The sequence below is a fragment of the Crinia signifera genome, chromosome 5 (assembly GCF_055691185.1).
Source record: "Crinia signifera chromosome 5, ASM5569118v1, whole genome shotgun sequence".
NCBI classification, from domain to species: domain Eukaryota; kingdom Metazoa; phylum Chordata; class Amphibia; order Anura; family Myobatrachidae; genus Crinia; species Crinia signifera.
The window spans coordinates 256,869,626-256,895,633 of record NC_139221.1 but is presented as its reverse complement, the minus strand read 5'-3'; the positions used below and the strand labels follow the sequence as shown (position 1 = coordinate 256,895,633).

General features: G+C 41.3%; 1 protein-coding gene across 3 annotated transcripts in view; it reads left to right on the top strand.

The window, feature by feature from the left end:
* The window catches only part of ZEB1 (zinc finger E-box binding homeobox 1), a 132,014-nt gene extending 106,599 nt beyond the window's left edge, over positions 1-25,415 (top strand). For all 3 annotated transcript variants that reach the window (XM_083188875.1, XM_083188877.1, XM_083188878.1), the window contains exons 6-9: positions 3,177-3,282; positions 6,798-8,542; positions 19,999-20,179; positions 22,874-25,415. In XM_083188875.1, the coding sequence (XP_083045001.1) occupies positions 3,177-3,282; positions 6,798-8,542; positions 19,999-20,179; positions 22,874-23,460 (2,619 nt within the window). In that variant the 3' untranslated portion in view covers positions 23,461-25,415. The remainder of the gene's footprint in view (positions 1-3,176; positions 3,283-6,797; positions 8,543-19,998; positions 20,180-22,873) is intronic.
* The last annotated feature ends 593 nt before the right edge of the window (positions 25,416-26,008 follow it).

Genomic DNA, 26,008 nt, shown 5'->3' with positions numbered 1-26,008 from the left:
CCATTGTCTTTACCTGTATTTTCCAGAGTTCTCCTACCCTGCATAGGTAAGCGTCTGCCCATCTGCAGTCCTATTTATCCCATGCCAAGTTTATAGCTGCCGATGTCAGCAGGCAGAGGTGTGAAAGTGCTAGAGCAACATATATTCATTTAGGGTTGCTTGCCTAGTTAACTTTTCCTCACCCAGCCCTGTGCCTGTGATCTTGGAACATTTTTTAAGTCAAAAACCAGTGCTGTCCATTCAGACATTTGTGTTCCTTGTTTTGAGGCTCTTATGTCACCAGCTGCATAGCTGGTTGAGCCCAAGGATAGTAACCTGTCCCTGGTAAGAATCAGACACACATTAGACTGTGTGTGTTAGATGACTCACCGACCGTCGGGATTCCTGACGTTTCTCCGACATCGGAATCCCAAATGTCAGGAGCTCGACAGTGGGAATCCTGACTTACAGGGGATATTTTCCCTTGTTGGAGACCACATCCCCCATAGAGGGAGAATAGAATAGGTGATGCTCTCCCTTCTGTTGGGCTCCTGACAGTCTGGATTCCATTGTCAGAGAAACGACCGTCAGAATCCCGACTGCCGGTGAGTTATATCATACCCATTAGACTTTATGTCTCAGGTAAGTCCCTGGCACAGATAGCTCCCATCCATAGCTTCAGCTGCACTTCCAGCTAGTGATCTTATCCTGAGTAACACATTATGCGACATCACTGTGGTGTAATTATATGAAAAAGTATATCTTGGCCATATTTAATTACAGCAGACATATTTAGTCACAGATTCCTGCGCACTATTATCATTTTCTCATTTAGTCGGAGCTAACATAGTAAATGATTCCGGCTACATACAGTAGACTTCTGATCTATCATCTTGTTTATTTAATCATACCACCACCAGTTGTGTGTTATTATTCCCCATTTCAAGTCACGTACTCTGATGAGCGCAGGGTAGAATAGTGCCTTTTCCAGTACTCGGGAGCCACAGATTGTTATGCAAATATTATATAAAATCCACCTGTAATGGTGCTAAGTGCTGCATTACTGAGCTGCTCCTGAACGACTTCCCTTCTCACCCAAGCATACACTAATATCTAACATTATGATCAAACCTGAGCTCCTCATCTAATCTCTCAGGTTATTATTATTGTTTATATAATACCACAAGGTTTCCATAGCAGCATACATAGGAGTGAAACATACAACAGTTTACAAGGGTATAAACTAATTCAGACAAGAATATTATTTTAAAAGCAAACATAATTACAGTGCTCTAGTCACATTGTTATGCAGAGAATATAAACTGGAGAGAGAGCCTTATTCGCAAGATCCTACATTCTAAGGGTAGAGTATAGCGCACCCGCAGTCAGGATTCCGACAGTCATTAGTCCGACTTCGGAATCCCTGGGACTCAGACAGCAGGGCGAGTTCAACAAAGCCAGTTACGGGCTCGGTGGCTTTCTGCGCTTGCCACGCTTGCGATGTCGTTGCAGTGACTGTCGTAATTCTGACTGTCGGGAGGCCATCCGGCACCCTTCTAACGCATTGAGTACACAAAGAGGAAGGAGGTTGCAAAGGGTGTAGAGTTGAGGAAAGCATAGGCTGGAAGGTCAGCAGGATTGGTGGTAAGAGGGAAGAGATGAGTCTAAAGGGCATATTTAACCCTTTAAATGTCAAGTGAATTTGTCAATATAGGTGTGGAAATTGTCCAGCAAACATTTCACCATAATGACATGTAGGGGGAAATTTACTAAGATGTGTATTCTACTTCACTTGTGATGTTGCTATGGGCAACTAATAAGAATTTACTTCTTATTTATTTAGCACCCTCTAGAAGATAGTAGACAGGATCCGATTGGATGCCCATAGCAACATCACATCTGAAGTAGAATACACATCTTAGTAAATTTCCCCTGTAATCTTTACCTTATATATAGGAAATACAATCCTTTTTTTTTTTTTTTTTTACACAATATTTTTTATTTTACTTTATATAACAAATGTGAGCGACACTGGCATTTTTAGCGGATATTTTGAACATCTCTCACAGAGATGTTGGCAATCAAAGGGCTAATAGATGGGAGGTTGGAGGGAAGTCTAACTGGGTGCAGGTGAGTGTGAGCATGTCATAAGGGAGCAGGAGATGATCATCAGCAGCGGGAAGTGGGTGGCACAATATGAACGGACATGTAGGTAGAAGAACAGTGGTTAAGGGATTTGCAGCTGAGTGCAGGGGAGTTTACATTTACTATGTAGGGGATGGGGAGCCAGTGTAATGATTGGTAATAGCGATGAGAGAGAAAAATTAGGTGAAAAGCAGAGTTAACGATAAAATGAAGGGGGTAATTTGGAAGACTATAGATGAATAAATGACTATATATAGATAAGAAATAATCAGGGTACGGGTGAGGATTATAGTGGCTTCTCAATGTGAAATAAAAGAACCTGAAAATAGAGATATTACGGAGGTTCATTATTGGAAGAAGGAATTGATGTGTTTTGAGATCAAGAGTGCGGAATTGAGTATGACACCCAGACAGTGAACTAGGGAAGTAAAGGGAAGTGTTTAGAACACACAACGCTACTCCTTCCCTACATTCATTTGTAAAAGTAGTAAGCTGTATACCAACCGATATGTTGGAAAGTTTAAAGTTTCCTACATCTTTATAGTTATTACTGTTTATTTATTTGGTGCCACAAAGTGTCGGTGGCATTGTCCAGGCAAGTTACAATACAACACACAAATGAAACAATATGTTCTGACAATATAGGCTTGAAACAACCAGTTGTGCTATCTATACATAGCATAGTTCATACATACTCACACGTTACCAAATGTCTTCACTGTCTTCCCAGATGACATCAAGAGATCAACCATTGTCTTTAAGGTAAAGATGTTTAGCTCGGTAATTGTGGGAAATATTCAAAATTTCCTCCTTTATATTTTGGTTATGGTAGTAATGTGAGTAAAACACACCCACTATTTTTGATTGACTGATTCAGCACCTATTTGTATTAATCATTACGTTGCTTATAATTGCCATGTGCTCCTCCAGATCAGTGTATGTCATAGTTTCCAGATTGACATACTGGCAAACATCTCTGTTGCTGTTGGATTGCAAGCATTGATGCCTAAATATTGCATAGCTTTTAGTGATCCATGTTTTTTATCTCACAGAGACATGTAACACAGTCTGGAGGAAACCGTAAATTCAAATGCACTGAATGTGGAAAAGCTTTCAAATACAAACATCACCTAAAGGAACACTTACGAATCCACAGTGGTAGGTACTCTGATAACTGGATTTGTGTTTGCCATTTGTTGATAGTAGAAATGTAGGACTACGGTATATAATATGGTTGTGTAAAGAATCTGCATGCAGTGTGTCTCTTTATATAGATAAACCGTGACTAGTATTAACATGTTGCAAGTTGCTAAACATATGCTCTGTGAATATAGAGATTAGCATTATTCTCCCAAAAAGTCATAACAAGCAATGCAATTACCATTTAAAAAGGGGCACTTAAAATGTCAAAGCAGAAAGGGCAAGTTAGGTGTAATTCCCACACAGTCAGAAGTGCTAAGGCTATTAAGCAAACTTGCATTGTTCTGAATAACTGTAGTAGGAATATGCTTCATTGCCTTATTATAAGCCTGCTGGTGTGTAGTGTGAACTGTGGGCCCGATTCTGTAAAGCAAAAAAAGTCATTTTGGGGCAGATGTATTAAGCCTTAACAAGAGATAAAGAGGAGGGTGATAAAGGCCCATACATACTGGGTGATTTTGCGCTAAATGCTCACTTTTTCCGATTACCGCATTATTGTCGGCCACTGCCGCTTATCTGCTGGTATTACCAGCTGAGTAGATGGCTTTCCATAGAGTCTAGATGGGTGGCAATCGCTCGGTGTGTATGGACTGATCGATTTTCTATTTTCGCCATCATTGCTGTGCATACACACTGGGCAATAACGCCCAGTGTGTATGCACCTAAAGAGTGATAAAGTACCTGTCAATCAGCTCCTAACTGCCATGTTACAGACAGTTTGATAAATGAGAGTTAAGAGCTGATTGGCTGGTACTTTAACGCCCTCCACTTTATCTCTTGTTAAAGCTTAATACATATGCTCCATAGTGTCTGCAACAAACCGTGTTGCTATGCATTTCTAAGGTTTCTCTGCATTGTAAATACAGTCTGCTTTTGCATGTAGCCCACAGATGCTAGACCACACTTCAGTTTAGATTCCAGTTTGAACACATCCCACCCACATCTAAATCTCACTGCGCACGTTACATGCAGTGCAACATGGTTTTGCTCATTTGCATGCTTTTTTGCTTTTTCAAATAAAGCTGAATCAGGCCCTTGACTAGAGGGATTCCCTCAGTGGTACGTGATGCACATATATTGGCTGAGCTACTGCTGTTCCTGTGGGGGGTGGAGTTGGTGGTGGGGGTGATGGGGACACTGGAGATGTGCGCCCATCACCCCCAAGGACCATGCTCTATCTTCTAAGCTGGCCAAGGGCCAGATGTATCAAGCTTCACAAAGTGATAAAATGGAGAGTGATAAACAGCCAGCCAATCAGCTCCTACCTGTCATGTCACAGGCTGGGTTTGAAAAATGTCAGGTAAGAGCTGATTGGCTGGCTGCTTATCACTCTCCATTTTATCACTTTGTGAAGCTTGATACATCTGGCCCCTTAGAATCTACAGTACATTTTTCTATGGGGCTTGGTGATGGAATGTTTCACCCCTATGCACCAGAATAAAGCATCAACAATAGCGTAAAGATCAGATAATTTAGAATTTTTAAATTATTAAATGTTCTGACAACTGAACATTTTCCGATGGTGTCAGCTGCGGGGGGCCAAGCTTGGGAATACTTCTGCCAGCATTGCATCCCCCAAAAAAACCTATAGGAGTTGTGGCTGCTTTTGGGAAGGGAGGGATACCTGCTGTGATCACATTATCATACTGTACATGCAGGCGATACTAAATATAAGCTGCAAAACTTTATAGATAAAATGAATAGTACTGTAGCATTTGCAGTCTATTAATCTGCAGATATACCTACAAATGGATCGGACAGTGTGATCTACATAAAACACACTGCCCTATCTGTCCTGACTGATGTCATAACTGGGTGGGCACATTTACATGCAAATGCTAAGTTGAGCTGTCAATCACCGCTGACTCCTGGTGCGGGTAGGTTGGTGTCGTTATCCACATGTAACCTTTTGTATTTAATAAATACTTAAAGTAAGTCCAAGGAGTGCCACCCGCCTGTTTCTACAAATGCTGCGGCTGCTGTGGATATATTTATACATATACGTGTAGCAGGGCCGGGCACAACCTCCGAAATCAATTGCTGATTCGGGTGCCCTCGTCAGGGTGGATACAGACTTCGACAGGGATGTACGCGGCACTCCAGGCTTTCGTGAACAACAAGTTTTCTTTATTGAGTGAACAGCAACGTTTCAATGCAACAGCATTATCATCAGACTTGAGTCTGACCTTGGGCCTTATTCAGATCTGAGCTCAGTACAAATTTGTTTGGAAAATGGGCAAAACCATATGCACTGCAGGTGGGGCAAATGTAAAATGTATTGAGAGAGTTAGATTTGGGTGAGTTATTTTGTTTCTGTGCAGGGTAAATACTGGCTGCATTATTTTTACACTGCAATTTAGATTTCAGTTTCAGCACACCCCAACCAAATTTAACTCTCTCTGCACATGTTACATCGGCCCCACCTGCAGTGCACATGGTTTTGCCCATTTTCCAAACAAATTTGTACTGAGCTCAGATCTGAATAAGGCCCCACGTCAGTCTTAGTAAAACCTCTGTCCTGCAGAGGTATAGGACTTCAATAAGCCCAGAATTCTGTAAATCGTACTCCTGTGGGTGTGCAGCTCGCTGCACACCCACAGGAGTACGATTTATGTCTCTTCCAAATTGTATGTATAACAGCACATGCACTGAAGAGACCCCTGTTTTGAGCAGTTATTTTTGCTATTTCAAGCGATAATCGGCAGAATTCCGGGCTTATTGAAGTCCTACACCTCTGCAGGACATAGGCTTTACTAAGACTGACGTGGTCAGCGATTAAAAAAAAAAAAAAAGGTTGTTGGGAGAAATTTATTCCTATGGTACTATTCATATTGGATCCATATCTCCCCCTGATGAAGTCCTAACGGACGAAACGCGTAGGGTTTCTTACCAAAGAAAACTGCTCTTGGATGTTGGATCAATTGACATTTATCTGAACAAATTGCATTTGAATGTGGGATTACCTAGTGAATCATGTACCAAGTTTTTATTGAATTTTGTCTTTATTGAATTTTGTCTTTGTAAAAAATCTGAATAAATACAGTTTTTATACATATCTGTATGATCATTGATATACAAAAGTGGTGAAATATATAGAGCGATCTTCTTCTTTGCATATATATATATATATCTTTGGGATTGCAAAGCTCTTGTACATAAATGCTTTAATATATATATATATTTCACTTTAAATGTAAATGTAAATTAGTACTTACTGCAATACTTAAGGCATTTATGTACAAGAGCTTTGCAATCCCAAAGCTTTTTATGATCTACTGGATGATCCGTTATACTGTGCTTTTTACCAGATTCCATGCACATCTATTTGGTGCATTTGGTGAAAATTTTAATAGTTGTAGCAGGCAAAAAAATACAGGACTCAATAAACATTTCTTAACAATATTACATATGTTTTTAGGTGATAAAATAATATGTGAGCAATGTTTTTTGACATATTAACTTTTCTATTTAAGGAGAAAAGCCATATGAATGCCCAAACTGCAAGAAGAGATTTTCCCATTCTGGGTCATACAGTTCCCACATAAGCAGTAAGAAATGTATTGGAGTAATTCCAGTTAACGGTCGAGCGCGTTCTGGTCTGAAGACCCCTCAGTGTTCTTCTCCATCACTTTCTGCGTCCCCTGGGAGCCCAGCACGGCAACCCATTCGACAGAAGATTGAGAACAAGCCTTTACAGGAGCAACTTCCAATTAACCAAATTAAGACTGAACCTGTGGATTATGAAATTAAACCCATAGTGGTTGCGTCAGGAATCAATTGTTCAGCCCCTCTGCAGAATGGGCTCTTTAGCGGTGGTAGCTCTCTTCAGGCAACCAGTTCTCCTCAGGGTGTGGTACAAGCTGTTGTTCTACCAACTATGGGCCTGGTATCACCTATTAGTATTAATCTTAGTGACATTCAAAATGTTTTAAAAATGGCCGTGGATGGGAATGTAATCAGACAAGTGTTAGAAAATAACCATGCAAATCTTGCATCCAAAGAACAAGGGACAATTCAGCAAGCGGGTCGTTCTGTTATTTCAGCTATTAGTCTTCCTTTGGTTGATCAAGATGGAACAACCAAAATAATCATAAATTACAGTTTAGAGCAGCCGAGCCAGCTGCAGCTTGTTCCGCAAAATTTAAAAAAAGAAGCTCCAGTGGAAATTTGCAAAACTGAAAAATTACCACAAGATCTGACTATCAAGACTGAGAAAGACACAAAGTCCACAGAGGAGAGCACTTGCATGAGTTGTGATGATCATCCAGAAGCCCCTAATGCACTTCAAGAACTTAAGCACTATGATCAGAAAAAGAACGCTCTGCTTCCTGACGTTAACAAGCCTGAAACCATTAAGTCTGAGTCATCTTCTGTGGATTCTACAGATGGGAATCTTACTCCTAGCCAACCACCCTTAAAAAATCTCTTATCTCTCCTGAAAGCTTACTATGCGCTGAATGCACACCCAAGTGCTGAAGAGCTCTCCAAAATTGCCGATTCAGTAAATCTACCGCTCGATGTGGTAAAGAAATGGTTTGAAAAAATGCAAAGTGGACAGGTATCTGTTCAGTCCTCCAGGTCATCGTCTCCAAAACCTGAACAAAATGGTATTGTGCCAGAAGATAATACTAATGAATCAGGAGATGTTAGCATCATTGAAAATGGTGTGAATGATTCAGAGAACCTCCCCAAAAATGATCTCTCCCAACCTGTGGCTGCAGATGTTTCAAAAAGCAGCACAACTTCTCCTTCACCACTAAACCTCACTTCTCTGAAAAATTCTGATGAGGTGCAAGGCGACCAAGAGAATCAGTCGGAACCTCTTGACTTATCCTTACCAAAGCAGCTTGGAAATGTGTTGGAGCGACCTTCCATAACTAGCGTTTACCAGAGCAGTGTTTATTCTCTTCAAGAAGAACCCTTGAACTTGTCTTGTGTTAAAAAAGAGCCAATGCAAACAGACATTGTCACAACATCAGAGCCAGCTCTTATTTTAAACCCAAGTGCCAATCCCATAAACATTGCTATCCCTACACTCACTGCCCAGTTACCCACAATTGTTGCCATTACCGATCAGAACAGTGTGCCCTGTCTAAGAGCAATAGCTGCCAACAAACGGACTATCTTGATTCCTCAAGTGACATATACTTATGCCACCACTTCTACTCCTGCAGTTCCAGAACCTCAACAAAAGAGCCTCCAGATTAATGGAAGTCAGGTAATTGTACTCATTATTTTTGTATTGTCTCCTATGTAACAAAATAATTAATTTGCTCATGTGCAAAATAGTTTGCCCGCTGGAATATGGTTAATATGGCTATTTAGTTTGTTACTTTTTTTATGTGGGCTGTCACTGTTTTTGTACAGTTAGAAGTAGTTTGACATATTCAAATTAAATTTAGAATAAATTAAGTCTTGTCATTCTGCAATATTTACTGCAACAAACTCTAATGGGGATATCCAATTAGCTGCGTTCCTTTACAGCAGCTAATAGGTTTATCAGGGGCTAACCTATTAGCCCTGATTCTGACTCTTATCCTCCAATGCCGGCTCTTATCGGGGGATTTGTTTGTGCCATCCTTAAGCTGGCCATACATCTACAGATTGATTGTCAGATCTGTCTGGTTGGAACAAAAACCTGGTTGTATCTGAATGACGGTTTTTGGCAGTTTTCCAGCATTTCAAAGCAAATGATCAACTGTCATTTGCTCTCATCCATTACCAGGTTTTTGTTCCAACCAGCCAGGTTTGACAATAAATCTGTAGATGTATGGCCAGCTTAAGGCAGGCAAAACTGAATCTGCGATAAGGTCCTGTGTTTTATGCGAAGAGTCCAATTAAAATACGTAAGCCTATGGCTTTTCAGGAGATAAACCTGGACATTTTTCGAACACAAAAATGGGGCCCTGTTTGGGGGGAAATATGCTGATAAAAAACAAAAAGGTCACAAAAAAGCCCTGTCTGTTCTAGCTGAATTGGATTCCAGCTTAACACGCTCTTAGAGGGTAAATTTACTAAGAATGGAATTCTATTGAATCAATCAGATTCTATTTCCTATTTATATTGCACCTTCTGGAAGATAATAGATAGAAACCCCACAGTCTCTCATATTTTATTTTGATTTAATCATTTTGACTACCAGATACCCTAGGCCTCTCATTTGCAGAGTATATTTTGTGAGTTCTCGCACTGTGTATGCTTCAGAATTGAGTGTGCGCGAGTACGGGTGATGCGGGGTCGCATGCATTTCAGTCACATCTGCTGTTGCTGAGGTATACCTGGGCTGTAATGGGGTGTCCACAAAGTTCAATGAGGGCATGAAATGCAGAGATGGAAACAAGCATAACTACGCATGTTTCAAGGTGTATAGATTGCAACAGTTCCAGCGTTGTTCAAGTCTGCCATGATGATGCCAAGTAGCACACTGAGGGGGTATTCAATCTGGGGTCACGGCTGTCGAGCTTGCTCGACAGCCGTGACCCTGTCCCATTCTCGGTCAGCTCAACCGAGAATTTGCAGGCGGGATTCAATGTCACATCCCAGTGGGGCGAGAAGGGGGCGTGGCCGCGAGTTGCGTCCGGGAAGAGGCGAGCTGCAGCCGAAAGCTTGTCACTTCCCGACCGTTCTCAGCAGAATGAGCCCAACTCCTTGTGAAGTCAGGCTCATTCTGCCGAGCTCCCCTGTTCAATGCTGTCGAGGAAGACAGCATTGAATAGGGCCCGGCGGCCATCTCCCCCGTTGGGAGATGGTCACCGGTGATTGAATAACCCGCTAAGCATACATATCTGGTGCTGACACTAGACAAGATGCGGACATGTGAATATACGCATAGGTTTTTATCCTATGTGCATATATGTGGCATTCAGATTCAGTTCTCCTGTGCAGGCACCCACTTGTTTGCCACATATAGTAGTATTATATGACACATAATGAACAACCTCTCGGAATATAAAACAAACTTCTAATTATTATGTAATAAAATGTGTATTTCATTACCATTATGCATTCCTGCCAACATTTTGGCAATCTCCATCCTGCGAATGCACATTTGGAAACAGCAGCAGAGGGATTGCTAGATCCCTATCCTGGGAGAATGCCTTTATGGGCACAGAGTGGTTATAGCCATCTTACAGTAAGTTGACATTTTCCTATTGAGAATAATGTGGAATGGGATCTGGAGCATTAATTAGCCCTTTGCTTGAGATTTCTGTATTACCTCCTGCATTAGACTATAGCTTGGTACTAAAAAATTTGTGGAAACAACCATTTCCATGTATTTACGTAAAACAGGCCTTATACATACCACCTAAGTCACCTGTTCTCAAGCATAATTATATTTAAAACCATTGCTTTTGTTAGATTTTTGAGGACCACGTTTGGAAAACACTGTGTTAAATCATCCACTTACATAGGCACATTACATGACTACTCTGCCCACATACCACGTCCTTATACATAAACACACACACTGGAATAATTACTGTTCTTTGATGTCTTTAATTTGTCACATCTTAAAAGTGCTTACTGTGCTTTTTATTATCTCTGTGGATATCACACAGTGTTTTTTTGCAGTGTGGGAACATTTCCTAGTGAAACCACATCAATGAGTATCTGTTTTTTATATTATATCTAAAGTACTGTATTTTTAGTGCTTTGGGTTCTTTAGCAACATACGGTGCTACCTGCTTAAAGCCTGTATGTTCTCTTCGTATACAGGCAGATGTTCTTCCACAGCCCAATGATATGCTAGTATATAATTACTTTTGGTCCAAATTTATAACTCCCAACATAGGAACAGACAGAATCAAGAGCCAGTAAGCCCTGTCCCATCTGTCTCTCCCATTTCCTCCCTCATATGCCCTTTGGCCTAAGATGAAATGCAGCCTATTTTCATAGTAAGCAAACTCCTTTTGTGATCATTATTCATTACTGTTCAGACAGAAGAGAGGTGTGTAAACTAGTGCTGGTCTGTATTAATATTTATTATTAATATTAGTACAATGATTATTGGCATACTTTTTGTTGCTCCTCTCCTGGAGAAGGCTAGAGAAGAGACTTTGAGCACTTGGGGTAGGGGTTCGTGGGGGACATGACTATAAAGTCAAGTCCCGCCCACATTCCAATACCACGATTCGTGGGTATCCGAGTAGTGGGCTGGGCTAAAATTACAAACATTACTCCAGTTTTTCCCTTTAAGCTCCACCCCTTTCCGGAATCAGCGCAATTTCCAGATTTTATCGGAGGCCAAGGGATGTGCAGAGGACCAGGCAGGATGCAGGGGACTTTCCCACCTTTCTGGGGGAGCTGGGAGGCCACTCGATTTTTAGTGGGATAGGAAAGTATGATTATTGTTTTATGTCCAAAGTAGTCTTAGGGGGTATTCAATCCAGGATCACGGCTGTCGATCCCTCCCAACAGCCGTGATCCTAGCTCATTTGCGTTTTGATCGACAGGTGTACGACAGGCGGGATTCAATGTGCCGCCTGCCGATCGGCGCAAAGGGGGCGTGGCCCTGAAACCGGCCATGAATTGATCTGCAGCCGGGATAACGACAATCCACGGCCGTTATCGGCAGAACAGGTCTGACAACTTCTAAAGTCGGGCCCGTTCTACCGTGATCTCGCTAAAGACAGCATTAAATAGGGAGCCGCCGCTATTTCCCCATTGGGAATAGCGGCGGCATATTGAATACCCCCCTTAGGCTGAGTCTGTTGCGTGCCTGCGGTTCCAAAATTAGAGCCTGAATAATGCCATTCTTGGGAGTTATGAATATAGAGTGCTAGGCAATTCAATAAAAGTAAAATACAACTAAATCTCTGTGCTGCCTTTGCTTATTGTTATAACTGCGAGTTGGATATAAGTTGGTATTGGTTGGTAAAACTGCTGTATCTGGTTGCAATTGTTATTTTAGGAATTAAATTTATTGGATAAAATGAAATACAACAATTTCTTTAGAAAATGTTACTGTTTGATTTTAATTGAGTGCAATATACTTTTAGCCAACAGGTGTCACTGTTGCAGATGCTGATTCTAGAAAGGATTTGCTCTCTCAGGGGTAGATGTATGAAGCAGTGATAAGGGAGGAGAAGTGATAAAGTGCCTGGTACTTTATCATCGGCCAATCAGCTGCTAACTGTCCTTTTTTAAACCCAGCATGGAACTTAACAGTCAGGAGCTGATTGGCCGGCGATAAAGTACCACTTTATCACTTCTCCTCCCTTATCGCTGTTTCATACATCTACCCCTCAGTGCAGGAATGGAGACAACAACCATGCTTTGAATCTGTGTTGCCCCCTGCTTGCTTCTTTTTCTTCCACTGTTCATTGGATAATCTCACAGCCCTGGCTGAAAACCGGGATACTTGGAAGAGAATGGGAGACAGAAAATCGACGAGAATCCAGTGAATTTCAGCATCTTATTAATACTTCCACGCCACTCTTCAGCTGCCAATAAATATATATATTTATGTAATGCCTCATTAATATTACTTTTTTATGAAATCACACAGTTGAGATAGTACTACAGTTTCTCCGTTGTGTTGTTTGAATCAATCATAAATTTACTTTAAATATACTGGAGGCTTTTAAATTTCTGTCAACATTTCCTGTCATATCAACATGTAAACTTATTACATCCTTTTTCTGTGGTAGCACAACTTCAGGAGAAGTTAACTTAAGATCATAAATGAATACAGACGTAACGGGTGGCATCTTCCTTTAATGTTGCTGGTGCAGTTGGCAATAAATTGATGAAAGCCAACCAGTAATTTAGAATTCATCCTTCCTCTAGGAGTATTTCTTTTTGCTGATGTAGTACATATACATATTTTCAGAAACACAGAGATGACAATATCCGTGAGCTGTGTCTGTATGATTTGTGTGGGACTGAATTTATTGAACATTGTGTTCCAGAGAGAATTGTGTATAATGCAGAGACTGATCATTGTTGTGACACCTGTGATGAGACTTCGCTATGTCATCAGTTTATAACTGACAAATTCATGTCTGCTATTTGTTACAGAAAGAAATGGGGGCAAAGATTCCTTCTTTTTACTCTTTAATCACACAGAGATTATTGTGTATAGGAGTGTACCTCATTATGGAGTTGGTTCTAAGTTAAGGTGCCCATACACGTTACAATTATTGTATACGATATTGTATACAATATCGCATCTCATCGCATCTCGGTTTTGCGATGAGATGAGATCTAGTACAAAAAGTATGTGCTGCAGATCTCATTTCATCGCAAAACCGAGATGTGATGACAAGCGCAAACACAATAGATTATGCAGCTAGGGTTCACATAAATAGGGTGTTTTGTCAATAGATGATACATTAATGTCCTACATAGTATACAGATTTTAAGATAAAGCTGTACATACAAACGTTAACACATGTGCACTCTAAACATACACAGAGGAAGCCATACTTGTGCACCTTTATTGAGTTTCATATATCTCAAGGTAATCAATAGAAGTAGAACTCCGGTTTTGATATGATCCTTAATAATTATGTATGCGTATCAAGGGCCCGATTTAGAGTAGGTTGTAGTTTAGTGAGGGCTCGCTAAAGTTTAACCCATGGCGGTAGGCTGTGGGGAGGCTGCCCAGTACAGGGCAATGCCACCTGAACGCTGGGTCCTGCCCGCTGATGTGGCCACAAAGTTTTGCAGGCACATCACTAAAGTGTGAGCGCTTCGTAACACAACAAAGCACTCGCACATCACCGGCCTGCCCCTAACTGTGCAGCCAGGGGCAGGCTGTTTTGGGTGGCAGTGTTGTCCGGACTACTCCCACAAAATGGTCCACCTCCCAGTGGTCAAATGGTCCACCGCCAAATGGTCCACCGCCGCCCAACAACCCGTCATTGCCCCCTGGTCGCAACTTAAACTGCGGTCATGGTGAGATTGCAGTTTAATTGCATACAGTATCTCTGAAAATTGCCCAGCTGCGGTTTTCGGAAGATCAGCTACGGAAAATGAATCAGGCCCCAAATTCTGTGATAAATTCAGGCTCATAGCAGTGTCTTTCTCTGCTTTCCTCTGTCGTTTTTGATAAATGGGGGAAACAAATGTGATAGTGTAATACGTTTCAACAGGTTTAGTGAAGTCATACATAAAACACTAAACTATGGACCCGTTTAATTTATAATATAAAGATATAAGAACTTCCTCAGGGAATTTGGGAAAAGGTGTGGTTGCTCCATTGTAGCACTTCATGTAAAGATTCAGAGACTGAGTTGCACACAGATATATCACAATTAATCAGCACAGTATCGTAGCGCATCTTAGTCACAACGTGATAAGGATACATTTTCTGTAAAAAAAAATAAAAAAAAGATGCCCGGAGCTAGAAGATTCTCATACAACCTGGTGTGTTTGTGGCTTATTTATGAGGACACATCTGTATTATGTGGTAGCGTTCCGATACAGCTTGATAGTCCCTGTACAATATTTATATCCAATATAATAATAATAAAATGTCATCCAATTGTAATATTCTTCTTTGCGGTAGTCTAAATGGAAGTGGCAGTTAATGTATATAGATTGCCACTGCTTGGTATATGTAGTAAAGCTGCAATGCTAATGAATGAAGTACTATCAGCCAGAGAGTTTAATACACAAATCAGCCATTGGAAGTGGCTAAAGAGTGCTGTCGATAGTAATCATCACAAATTGCTTCATTATCCCTATGGTACAGGCAGGACCAGGACATATGCCTCCTAAGATGCATCCATGACAGATAATTACATAAAAATTGCCTTCTTATTCATAGCTTTTGTGTGTCCATCCCTGTTCCGCTAGTCCATGTGTAAGGGAAAACACATAAGGGGAAGGATGTGTGTTTCACATACAAATCTAGATATGGAATTTGTGATATGCACGCACAGTACAGAAATGGCCATTTTATGCCAAACAAGTTATTTGCCCTTAATGAGGCCCTTGACCTATAATCTGCATACTGCTGTCACTAACATTTTGTGAGACCACAACACTTATAGTACATATCTCAATCTGCCAAGCAAACCATTGACTTGTTTTAGGAAAATTGCAAAATGTATCAGCTGAAAGTAATCATGAGATTGTATAAGGTCAACTACAATTAGTAACTTGTCATCAGCATTTAATAATACCTTTTCCTGCCATGAACCATATACAAAACCGTTTTTGGTACTGGACCAACTTTTAATAATTATAGCTGGGGGCTTTCTTGGGGAAAAATTGATGATGATGATGGAGAACCTTGCTGAATTCCCCTTTGAAGGCAGAATGAGTCATATAAGCATCCGTTTACTATGTGTGACCTGGGTCCTTGGACATCTGTTTAGTATTTCTACTCTTTTAAAAAAGAACTGACACCAGAAAGAAATGTCTGCACCCAATCCAATGGATTATTGCGGCTCTGAGGGTCAGCTTTTCACAGTATATGCTTCGCGTGTGTAAGGAATCGGAAGCCTAATTCCTGATAAGTTCCGGCATCAGGGGAGGAGCACGGTGCATAGCTGCTACTAGGAAGCCCCCTATGGCCTCTATAGTAGGAAAAAGACTCATAAGGATTGATTTGTTCAGGATAAAGCCAACCTAGTTCATGTGTATAACATTAGACTCAACACTAGATAGACTAATAGATAAACCCTCTGCTAGCGGCAAGTTGTGGAGCGCACTAAGGTATAATAATAAAATATTGGAAAATAAATATAAATGATCAGTTGGGTATCACATAAAGATATATAAATTCATTTAATTGATCTCATATAAGAGATGTAATAATTCATTTGTTAAAAATACACAGACTATAATAAAAAGTATTGCACTTGATGAACAAATGTAAACACATTGACATACAGCAAGCCACTGGGGGAATGGGAAGTGGAAGGACAATGGAGGATACTTATGTAAGTCCCGCTTGTTCCTGAAATGTGCTCTCCTCTCGTTGGTTTTTGTAATCCAATATGGGGTCCGGAATAAACTGGTGTAATGGGTATCCGTATACCTTGCTGGAAGCCTTGCTTTGCGAATCCACTGGTGGGCAAAAGATGGTGATACCTCACTTCTCGGATTGGCTCCAATAAATAAGCAGGTGGCGGCTTCCCAATTTGTATGTCCAGTATTAGGGTGCCGGAATATGGTAAATGGGCCCGTGGGGGAAATGAGAGGGAGAGCTGGTTCAAGGTGATGTAGTTGGTAGTGTCCAGAGTCCAAAGACAAGTGGTTCAATCTGACGTGTTTCGTTGTGCTAAGGCAACTGCTAGCATTTAGATCTTGAAACTTAGTAAAGAAATGGGTCTGTACCAATGACAACAGTGACCTTGGCCAGGCTTAGACAAAGTAGTAATGACTGCATCATTACTGAAATCATTTCCAAACTTTCAAAGCCCTATAAACAATGTAGTGTACCCTCCTAATTAAGCTTGAATATTGTTATATAAAAATATGGTGACCTACATTTAAGTAATCATGTGCTTACATTTCCTTAAAATAACGAGGACCTCAAAGACACAGGGCCTAATTCATCATGGATCGCTAATCGTACTCTGCGCATGCGTGAGGGGATTAGCAACTGATAATGCGTATGAATCATAAATGCAATGTAGCTGCAGTTTGACTTACAGGATGCCGGCATTTGGGGGTGGTAACCTTCCGTTTTTCCAAATGTGTGTTGAAAAAATGCAAGTATGCCCAGGTGTTTTTGAGGAGGGTCTGTGGGGTCAGAGATGACCACTTACAGCCTGTCTCAGTTGCAGATTAGTGAAAGGCCTGAGACTTACTCACATGTAGAGAGACAGCAAAGTCTCTTAGATGTTTTAGGATATGCAAATGGTTAGCGGTTAGTGTACCCTGATGGTAACCCTGGTCCTGGATCAAATGGTATGTAAAACGACGAGGAACAAACGGCGGCACTCGTAGGTTTAGTTATAAAGGAGTCACATGTATTGTGACATCAAAGTGACCAACCAATGTTTCAGGGTTTTACCCCTTTGTCAAGGCCCCTTCCACTCTTAAATCACCCGTCTAGAAGCTTAGTAGTAGCACTACTGACTGCAGGGTTCTTGCCTGGAGAGTCTCTTGGATGCTCTAGGAAGCTCGGTAGTAGCACTACTGGCTGCAGGGTTCTTGCCTGGAGAGTCTCTTGGATGCTCTAGGAAGCTCAGTAGTAGCACTACTGACTGCAGGGTTCTTGCCTGGAGAGTCTATTGGATGCTCTAGGAAGCTCTGTAGTAGCACTACGGGCTGCAGGGCGCCATTCCAGCCTCCCTCCAAGCCATATGCAGGTGCCGCAGGGCAGCCATTGCACCGCTTGCACACCCATGGGTACGGCCCGATTCTAAGCATATAAAGCTGGATACACACTAGATTATAAATTGTCTGATCCAGCAGATCAAAGCGACATATGGCACAATGCATTCCTCCCGATATGACCTTCTCCAGGAGGGACACAATGCTCAATTCCTGGACTTTTCTATTAATTTACGATCACCATAATCTGTGGTGAAACACATTTCTTATCACCTAACCTGTTCAAAACAGATAATGGCCATCATACATTAAAAGGGGAGTCCAGAAACAGAGCATTGTGTCTCTCCTGGAATGGGTAATGTTGGGAGGTATTACATCGTCTGGTGTGTACCCACTATGTTGATGATGATGCACGTTTCCACACATCATCTTCGACATTCCCTTTTGGGCCCGCAGACATTACTAGGAATTGCCTTGGAATGCAGCATGGGCAGCAAACCAGTGTAAGCTGCCCCACCATCTCCCCCCCCCCCCCCCCCCCCCCCCCCCCCCCTTGTAGCCTAACGGAATTAAAGCCTGGACAATGGACCTTATTCTAATTCAATTGGGGACTGATGTTTTGCGCAGGCGCATTTCTGCTTCCCACACATTTCTGCTTCCCACACGGCGTTCGCAGATCAGAAACATCATACAGGTGTCTCTCTGTTCTGCGAGTGCTGGAGAAATCATTCAGTGGTCATCGACCATCTAATGCTTTCTCCCCAGCAGCGAATGGATGATTATACAAATCATCCATCCACAGCTGTGCGGGGGATCGGCCCATGCAAAGGGGGGGGGGGGTGTCTGGCATTTTTAGCACCCGTGTGTATGCGATATCTGACAATAAAATCTAAAATGGTATCAGACTGACATAAAGAAGTAGTGTTAGAAAAGGAAGGAGTCCAGCTAATTCTGTTTGATCTCTGGGATAAATCTCTACCTATTGACATGTCACAGCTGAGAGGATTGACTCTCCTTCCTACATCAGGGTTTTAGCTTCCAAACATAGTTCATAATCCTTTAATGTTTCTTGCTTTCCTCCAGTCTGGCATCCTGAGTGATACAAACAGTGCAGATCACCTGCCATCACTTCCACCTGTCATTAAGTGATTGCACTGAGCTGGTCGGCAGCTCCCTGGCTATTATTAGCACTGGCAATAATATCTAATAAAGCACCGAGCCCTCTGCCAGGAATGCTGCACTATAATAGTCAATTGTTCTTTAGCATTTTTTATCCTTTATATAAAACATACACATGATCTGTGCATTAAACAAGCCAACAGCGGGTGTTGGACAGATGTTTCAATATTTATGAAGCATTTTTCAGCAGGGCGGTAACGCTGGCTCTGGGAAGTAAGGGACAGATTCAGACCCATTCATTATGGGACAAATTTGTCCCCGTCCTCTATGTTCGGGGTTTGCACATGCGCGCTTATGAGCAAAAGCCGTTCGCTCCAGGAAGGGGGGGGGGTTGGTTATATAGATAGCAGAGGTGCACATGGGCGGTGCATTAGATTCTGGCCCTGGGAAAATGGGCACCAGACTGATGGAGAGGTAAGCATTATTAAATGGGTTTTCGGTGTGTGGGTCCCCCTTCACCCCTGTGTGCAATGTACAACTTGCAACCATTATATATATGATAGGGATAAATTAAGTATTTGCCTTTGTAATCAGATGTATAAAATGATGTACTTGCTGACTTTGTTTTCCTCCAATCCGGGAGAAGCCCAGAGTGGAGATGAAGCCGACAGATTTGGGGTGGATTTTAGGATTCATAGATCCATGTGGAGGAGGCGGAGCAACATGATGCAAACACCTATCCCCCTCCCATGGACCTGAATTTCCCGTTGTACAGTATGCCTATTCTGACCGGTTCATTATGAGGCCAATGGGGGCATGATTCAGATACTGTAGTTGAAGTTGCTGTCGCTGCTGCTTGTTTGAATGCCCAATTATTCACCCACATGCAAAGATAAAGCATTTACAGCTGTGTCTCTTGTTAAGGGCATTTTGACTTTAACACATCCTCTGAGCCTATGCTTTCAGTAGGACGTCCGTATCACTTCCCAGGCACACCTCATATGAGAAATAGCATTTTTAGGCACATTTCAACCACTGTAATAAAATCTTTTAAACACACAACGGAACCTAGCTCTGAGCAAAGTGTCGGGTTCCAGTGAGGAATAATGCTACAGTGCTTGAATGACAGGCGTATACATAATCTGAAGATAGCAATTATGTTAAACCAGTTCTACTGGGGATGTAACAAGCATTAAATTGCAGCACTCATTAATCCCAATGATTACGTTAGCCATTTGCTATGTGGTTCATGCTGTTTAGACTGCTGTTTGCCGTTCATGACCAAATTATATTTATAACTTTCTCCATCTTTCATTTCAGGATGAGAGGCAGGATACAAGTTCGGAGGGGGTGTCAAATGTAGAAGATCAAAATGATTCTGATTCCACTCCACCTAAAAAGAAACTGAAGAAGACGGAGAACGGGCTGTACGCCTGTGACCTCTGTGATAAAATATTTCAGAAGAGCAGCTCCCTGCTGAGGCATAAGTATGAACATACAGGTGTGTACACAAATGCCCCATGCCTCTGATCTACTGAAACCATCATCATTGTCCTATAGACTGATTACTAATGCCTTTTTAATGCTGCTTTTTTAAAAACAGTAGGGACATTTCACTATGGAGTGTGTGTATATATATATATATATATATATATATACATATACAATGGAGGCGGCACTCGTCAGGCTTTGCAAGTAAAAAGTAGTTTTATTCTGACAGTTTCTGGGAAACCAACCCCCCCCCCCCCCCCCTTCGTCAGGGCAAGCAGTACACAAATGCACATATGCACAAAACTGCATTAAATACAAGTAGCCATACACACCCTCTGAGACCCCACACCCAAGAAATCAGGACAATATGGGACTCACCTGCTAGAGCCTTAGCTGCCATGAATCCGGAAGGTTTTGCAATCCCTTCGTCATTACAGCGGCATCCAACAGCCGGGCGGGTACCGCATGACGCCCACTCCCACGTCTCTACCGTTGTTAAGGAAACGGGAGACGCGAGGTGACGTCATCAGTATTTGCCCTGGAACTCCAGAATACTTACATGAATGGATACTTCTCCACAAGGAAGGTACCGCAGCTCAAGAAACTTGTTTACTGTAAGGAGTGCCAGATTGTTTGGTTATTTATATATATATATATATATATATATATATATATATGGTCCTGCTTTCCTAGCACGGCGCCCAAGATCTAGATTGTATGTTTGGGGCTGATATCTCAAGCATCTCATGCATCTTATGTGTTTGTGCGGCATAAGATGCATGAGATGATGCGATCGACGAGATTTTTACATTGGAATCAATGTAAAAAGGCCCCAAAACCGCAATTTTAATTGCTAACCCCCCCTCATGGGTGAAATGGCCCCCCCATTGTTAACGCCACCCCACTATTGACACCAACCCGAAGCGTGGCGAGCCCGCGAGGGGTGGCGGTACGCGTCCTCCGACCTTTTCATACCCCCACTATCCACGTCGGAGTTGAGTTGATTTTATATAGTGTGGCGAGCGCAGCGCCACGCGTGGGGACGCCACACTTCGGGCTCGGTGACTTGCTGCACTTGCCACGCACTTGCTGCACTTGCCACGCTTCGGGTTGGTGTTGCACTTGCTGCACTTGCCATGCACTTGCTGCACTTGCCACGCTTCAGGTTGGCGTTGATAGTGCTGGTGGCGTTAACAATGGTTATTGGGGGCTCACGATTTTTTATCTCATGCATCTCATGGATCTCATGCATCTTATGGATGCATAAGATCCATGAGATTAAAAAATCGGGTCCATCGCGTTGATTGTATGCCTTAAGTACCTTAAACTTAAGGCATACAATCAATGAGACGGGCGCCGTGCTAGGAAAGCAGTACCATATATATATATATATATATAATATATACCCAATGGGCCTTTGGGGTGCACCAAGTCTCATGCAACTCAGATGCAACTTAATGTAGATCTGCACTATATAGTCTTGCCTGCCCTCTCTATCTGGCTGCCGATATGCGCTCACACGGGAGCATGCGATTTGCATGTGATTTGTCGGGAACATCGGAAGCCAAATCTTACCGTCTGTACACACTATAAGATGCAAATTTTACAATATTGCTACACTATTTGGCTCACTCACACAGCTATGGATAGAATAGACTGCCAGAGAGATTTATAATTATACAGAAATTAGAAGAACTGTGTCCCTGACTTCTGGACATGAGGGAAGTCACTTACCGTGGGCCAGATGCACTAAGCTTCAAAAGGGATAAAATGGAGAGTGATAAACAGCCAGCCAATCAGCTCCTACCTGTCATATTACAGACTGTGTTTGAAAAATGTCAGGGAGGAGCTGATTGGTTGGTTGTTTTTCACTCTTCATTTTGTCACTTGTGAAGCTTAGTGTATCTGGCCCTGTGTCTTAGTAAGGTCTTGCGAAGCCACAAATATCTGGAATACACTGAGGACATACTTGAGCCTGCACAATTATTAATGTACATCGTGCGATGTTTTTATCGCATCGCATGCCATGCACCCGATGGCATGCAATGCGATTTTTGCCCCCTATGCGTTGAAACTATGCTTTTAAGCACCCAAAAGGGTGCTTACAATGTTAAATGCACCCCCACGCCACCCCCCTACTATAAACATGAACCCGAAGCGTGGCGAGCGCAGCGAGCCTGCGAGGGGCGGCGGTACGCGTCCTCCGATCTTTTCATACCCCCACTATCCACGTCGGCATGGAGTTGAGAATAGAAAGTGTGGCGAGCCACCGAGCCCGAAGCGTGGCGAGCGCACGCGGATACCTGTGAAGCCCGCGAGGGGATGCCGATACCTGTGAAGGTATCCGCGTCCCCTCACGGGGCTCGCCACGCTTCGGACTCAGTGGCTCGTTGCGCTCGCCACGCTTCGGGCTCGGTGGCTCGCTGCGCTCGCCACACTTTCTATTCTCAACTCCACGCCGACGTGGATAGTGGTGATGATGTCATCTCCAAGTGTTGGCAGAAGAGACTGCCCCCATGTGCAGTGTAAATGGCACCGAACCGGGAATAACCTGTGTCAGAACCGCAGTCTGAACCTGTCTGTCCTGGGTTATAAGTTAATGCTGAAGGTCTTACCTTTTTGAATGTCATTGTTGTTTCTCTTCTGAGGTTACCATGTCAAAATTCCCTCGTAATGAACTTACTCTTGAACTTTATTTTTGTAGGCAAGAGGCCGCATGAGTGTGGAATCTGTACAAAGGCATTCAAACACAAACACCATTTAATTGAACACATGCGCCTCCATTCGGGAGAAAAGCCCTACCAATGTGATAAATGTGGCAAGAGATTCTCACACTCCGGATCCTACTCGCAGCACATGAATCACCGTTACTCATACTGCAAGAAGGAGGCAGAGGAACGTGACGGCATGGAGCAAGAAGAAAATTTGCAAGAGACCCTCAGCAATGAGCATGTAGATTCCCAAGCTTCTCCGTCTCAGATAGACTCTGACGAACACGAGAGCATAATACGGGAAGATGACAGTGAAAAAGAGGATGATGACGAAAAAGACACTGATGATGGACAGGACGAAAAAGAATGTGTTATAATGCATGATCTGGAGGAAACAGAATTAGGGGTTGAAGCAGGACCATTGGAAGGTACTCTGAAGGATGAAGAATGTGTAGATAATAATCAAAATTTGGAGCCAGAAGTCACAGAAAATCACGTGTCTGAAAATGACACAGAAAATCACGTGTCTGAAAATGACACAGAAAATCACGTGTCTGAAAATGACACCACCCTTCCTTAGCTGGCCTCTTTTTTCCCCCCAATATGGAAATATCTTTTGACGTTCTAATGAAAGTTATTCTATATTACACATGCTTTTCTCTGAAACACAGTTGTGTGTATACTGTGATTTCTATTCACTACTGTGTTTAAAAAATGAAAAAAATCCAGGTGTGCCTGAATCTCAAACTTAGAAATTTTTCACGCAATTTTAAAATTTAGGAAAACGAGTTTGTTACATGCAACGTCAAAGATATATATAGTAAAGAAAAAAAATGACTCCGAAGTCAAAATTAATCAGGTTTTAATGAACCTACCCATCCAGCTCATTTACACATCTGGAAACTTATTTTATTAGTATTACATTTCTTTATTGTGTCAATTAGTTTGTACATTTGGGAGAAATGTTTATCTTTTATTTTATTTTTTTGTTTTTATGTTTTTATTATTATTATTATTATTATCGTTACAGACATCTACTAAATCTGCTTCAGTATTTTATTTTATGAAAAAAAATGTGAGTATAACTGCACTACAGAATTCCTTTACAGATAAGTCATATTTTAAATATTACTGCTACCTTGGTATGTCCAAGACAAGGTAGAGTTTTATAGATAATATAGTTTGCAGAAATATAATTTACAGCATATTTTTAGCCTTAAGAAGACAGCAGTGTGGGAGTCAGTGGTGTTCTTATCTATGAGGTTAAATTGTAATTACGTTTTCATTAAGCTCCTACTTGCAGGGACTAACAGTTTATTCTGGGGAAAAAACTGCAAAAATCAGTGTTGTATTTGCTTGAAATTTAGTACATATATGAAGGATTTAAAGCTATGTATCTCCTCTTGGCCTTATGCAAGACCTTCTGTGCTGTAAGTGCCATTTTCAGTATTTTAAGGGCAGAAACTTGCCTTTATTTAATGGTGGTCTGTAATCACTAGCATTTGTAGTATTGGTATTTTTTCCTCTTCTGCCTAGCTAAAGCCAACAACCTTTCTAAAAAATCGAATTACATTCTTTATTCGTTTAATGTGTTTTCTTTCTATTTTGACCGCTTTTTTTCCTCCCTGTTAAAAGTACATTTAAGTCTTTAGTTTACCTCTCTTTATTTTGTATTAACACGGCCTTTCCCGTGGGAAAAAAATTGCCAATATTTGCTCCAAAATGCTAACTATTATAGACCTTGTTTATTAATGGTGTTAGCTAAAATTACCTATCAGTATTATTTTACGTTCTTTTAGTATAGGCCTGTGCAACGTTTTTTTTGTACTGTATGTCTTCAAAACCTGGCAGTATTAATACCCTTCTTACTGACCTGTACCTTTTAGTTTTAGAAAACTTTTATATTTATGTGTCTTATTTTTATATTTCTTTATTTATTACACAGTCTAGTGTATAAAACTGTAGTTTGTATTAATACAATAATATATTTTAGTATGAAATTTTGGAAAGTTGATAAGATTTAAAAGTAGAGATACAAATGGTTCTTTTGCATTGAGATTTGATTTTAACAGTGTTATGTTAACATTTATACTTGCCTTGGACTGTAGAATAAGTAACTTGAGACAGGAATGTATTAGACTTACACTTACAATCAAACTCTTGTACCATTATCTGGATTTTGATATGTAAAACAAAGTTTTGAAATTCACTGTGAGACTTGTGGCCGGATGCCAAGCGGTTTATTTCAGATTATCTTTAACCACCACAATTACTGTCCTTAGCAAGCCAAATTAGACAACTTTACAAAACAGTGTTGGGAAGTGGGAACAAAGTTTAACATTTTTGTGCCAATTAGATCCTGTATTCATGTGTTTTGTTTTATTGTTTGTATTTTTTTTTTGTTTTTGTATGTTTTTTTTTTTGGCTGGGAAAAAACAAACAAAACATACATTTTTATGTTCATTGTTATATCATAGTCATTTTCTAGTTTTTTACCAAGCTCCCTCTCTCACAATAAAAATACATCAACAAGTATTTGTGCCTCTGTCTTATTTCCTTACATTGGATATATACTATGCTGCAAGTGGATACGGTATTTTTATAGCGGCAAACAAATCTATCGTTCTAAAATGACAGCGGTGGAATGATTGAAAACAGACATTAGTCAATCTGTCATTATCATTACCTGGAAATTATCTCGTCAGCTGAAGAATTGCCGTAAAGTCAGTGTGTGTTATGGTAGGTTCTAGTGATGAAAATCTAAATGTAAAAGTTATGTTTTAAGAGTAATTATTAGTACACAAAAAAAATTATTTTTATTTTGAAGCACTGATAAAATATTTTGAGTAGAATTTGGAGTTAAAGCCCGTCAAAATAACGGCTTCTGAAAAGTACTTTTACTTTGTGCAGTGACAGTTTTAATTCCGCAAACTCTCCACCCAACCCCCAGTCCCTATCTGCTCCTACCTCCAATCTCTGTCTTCACATCTCCCTCTCTCCATATCCATCAAGTTTGAAACAGATCAGTGTTCCTGAGAAATGTCTTTATTTGTTCTTTTGAGTGCCCATTAGTGGTCACTGGGGGTAATTCACCTCATAGAGGTAAGGAGTAGTTAGCCTTGTATATA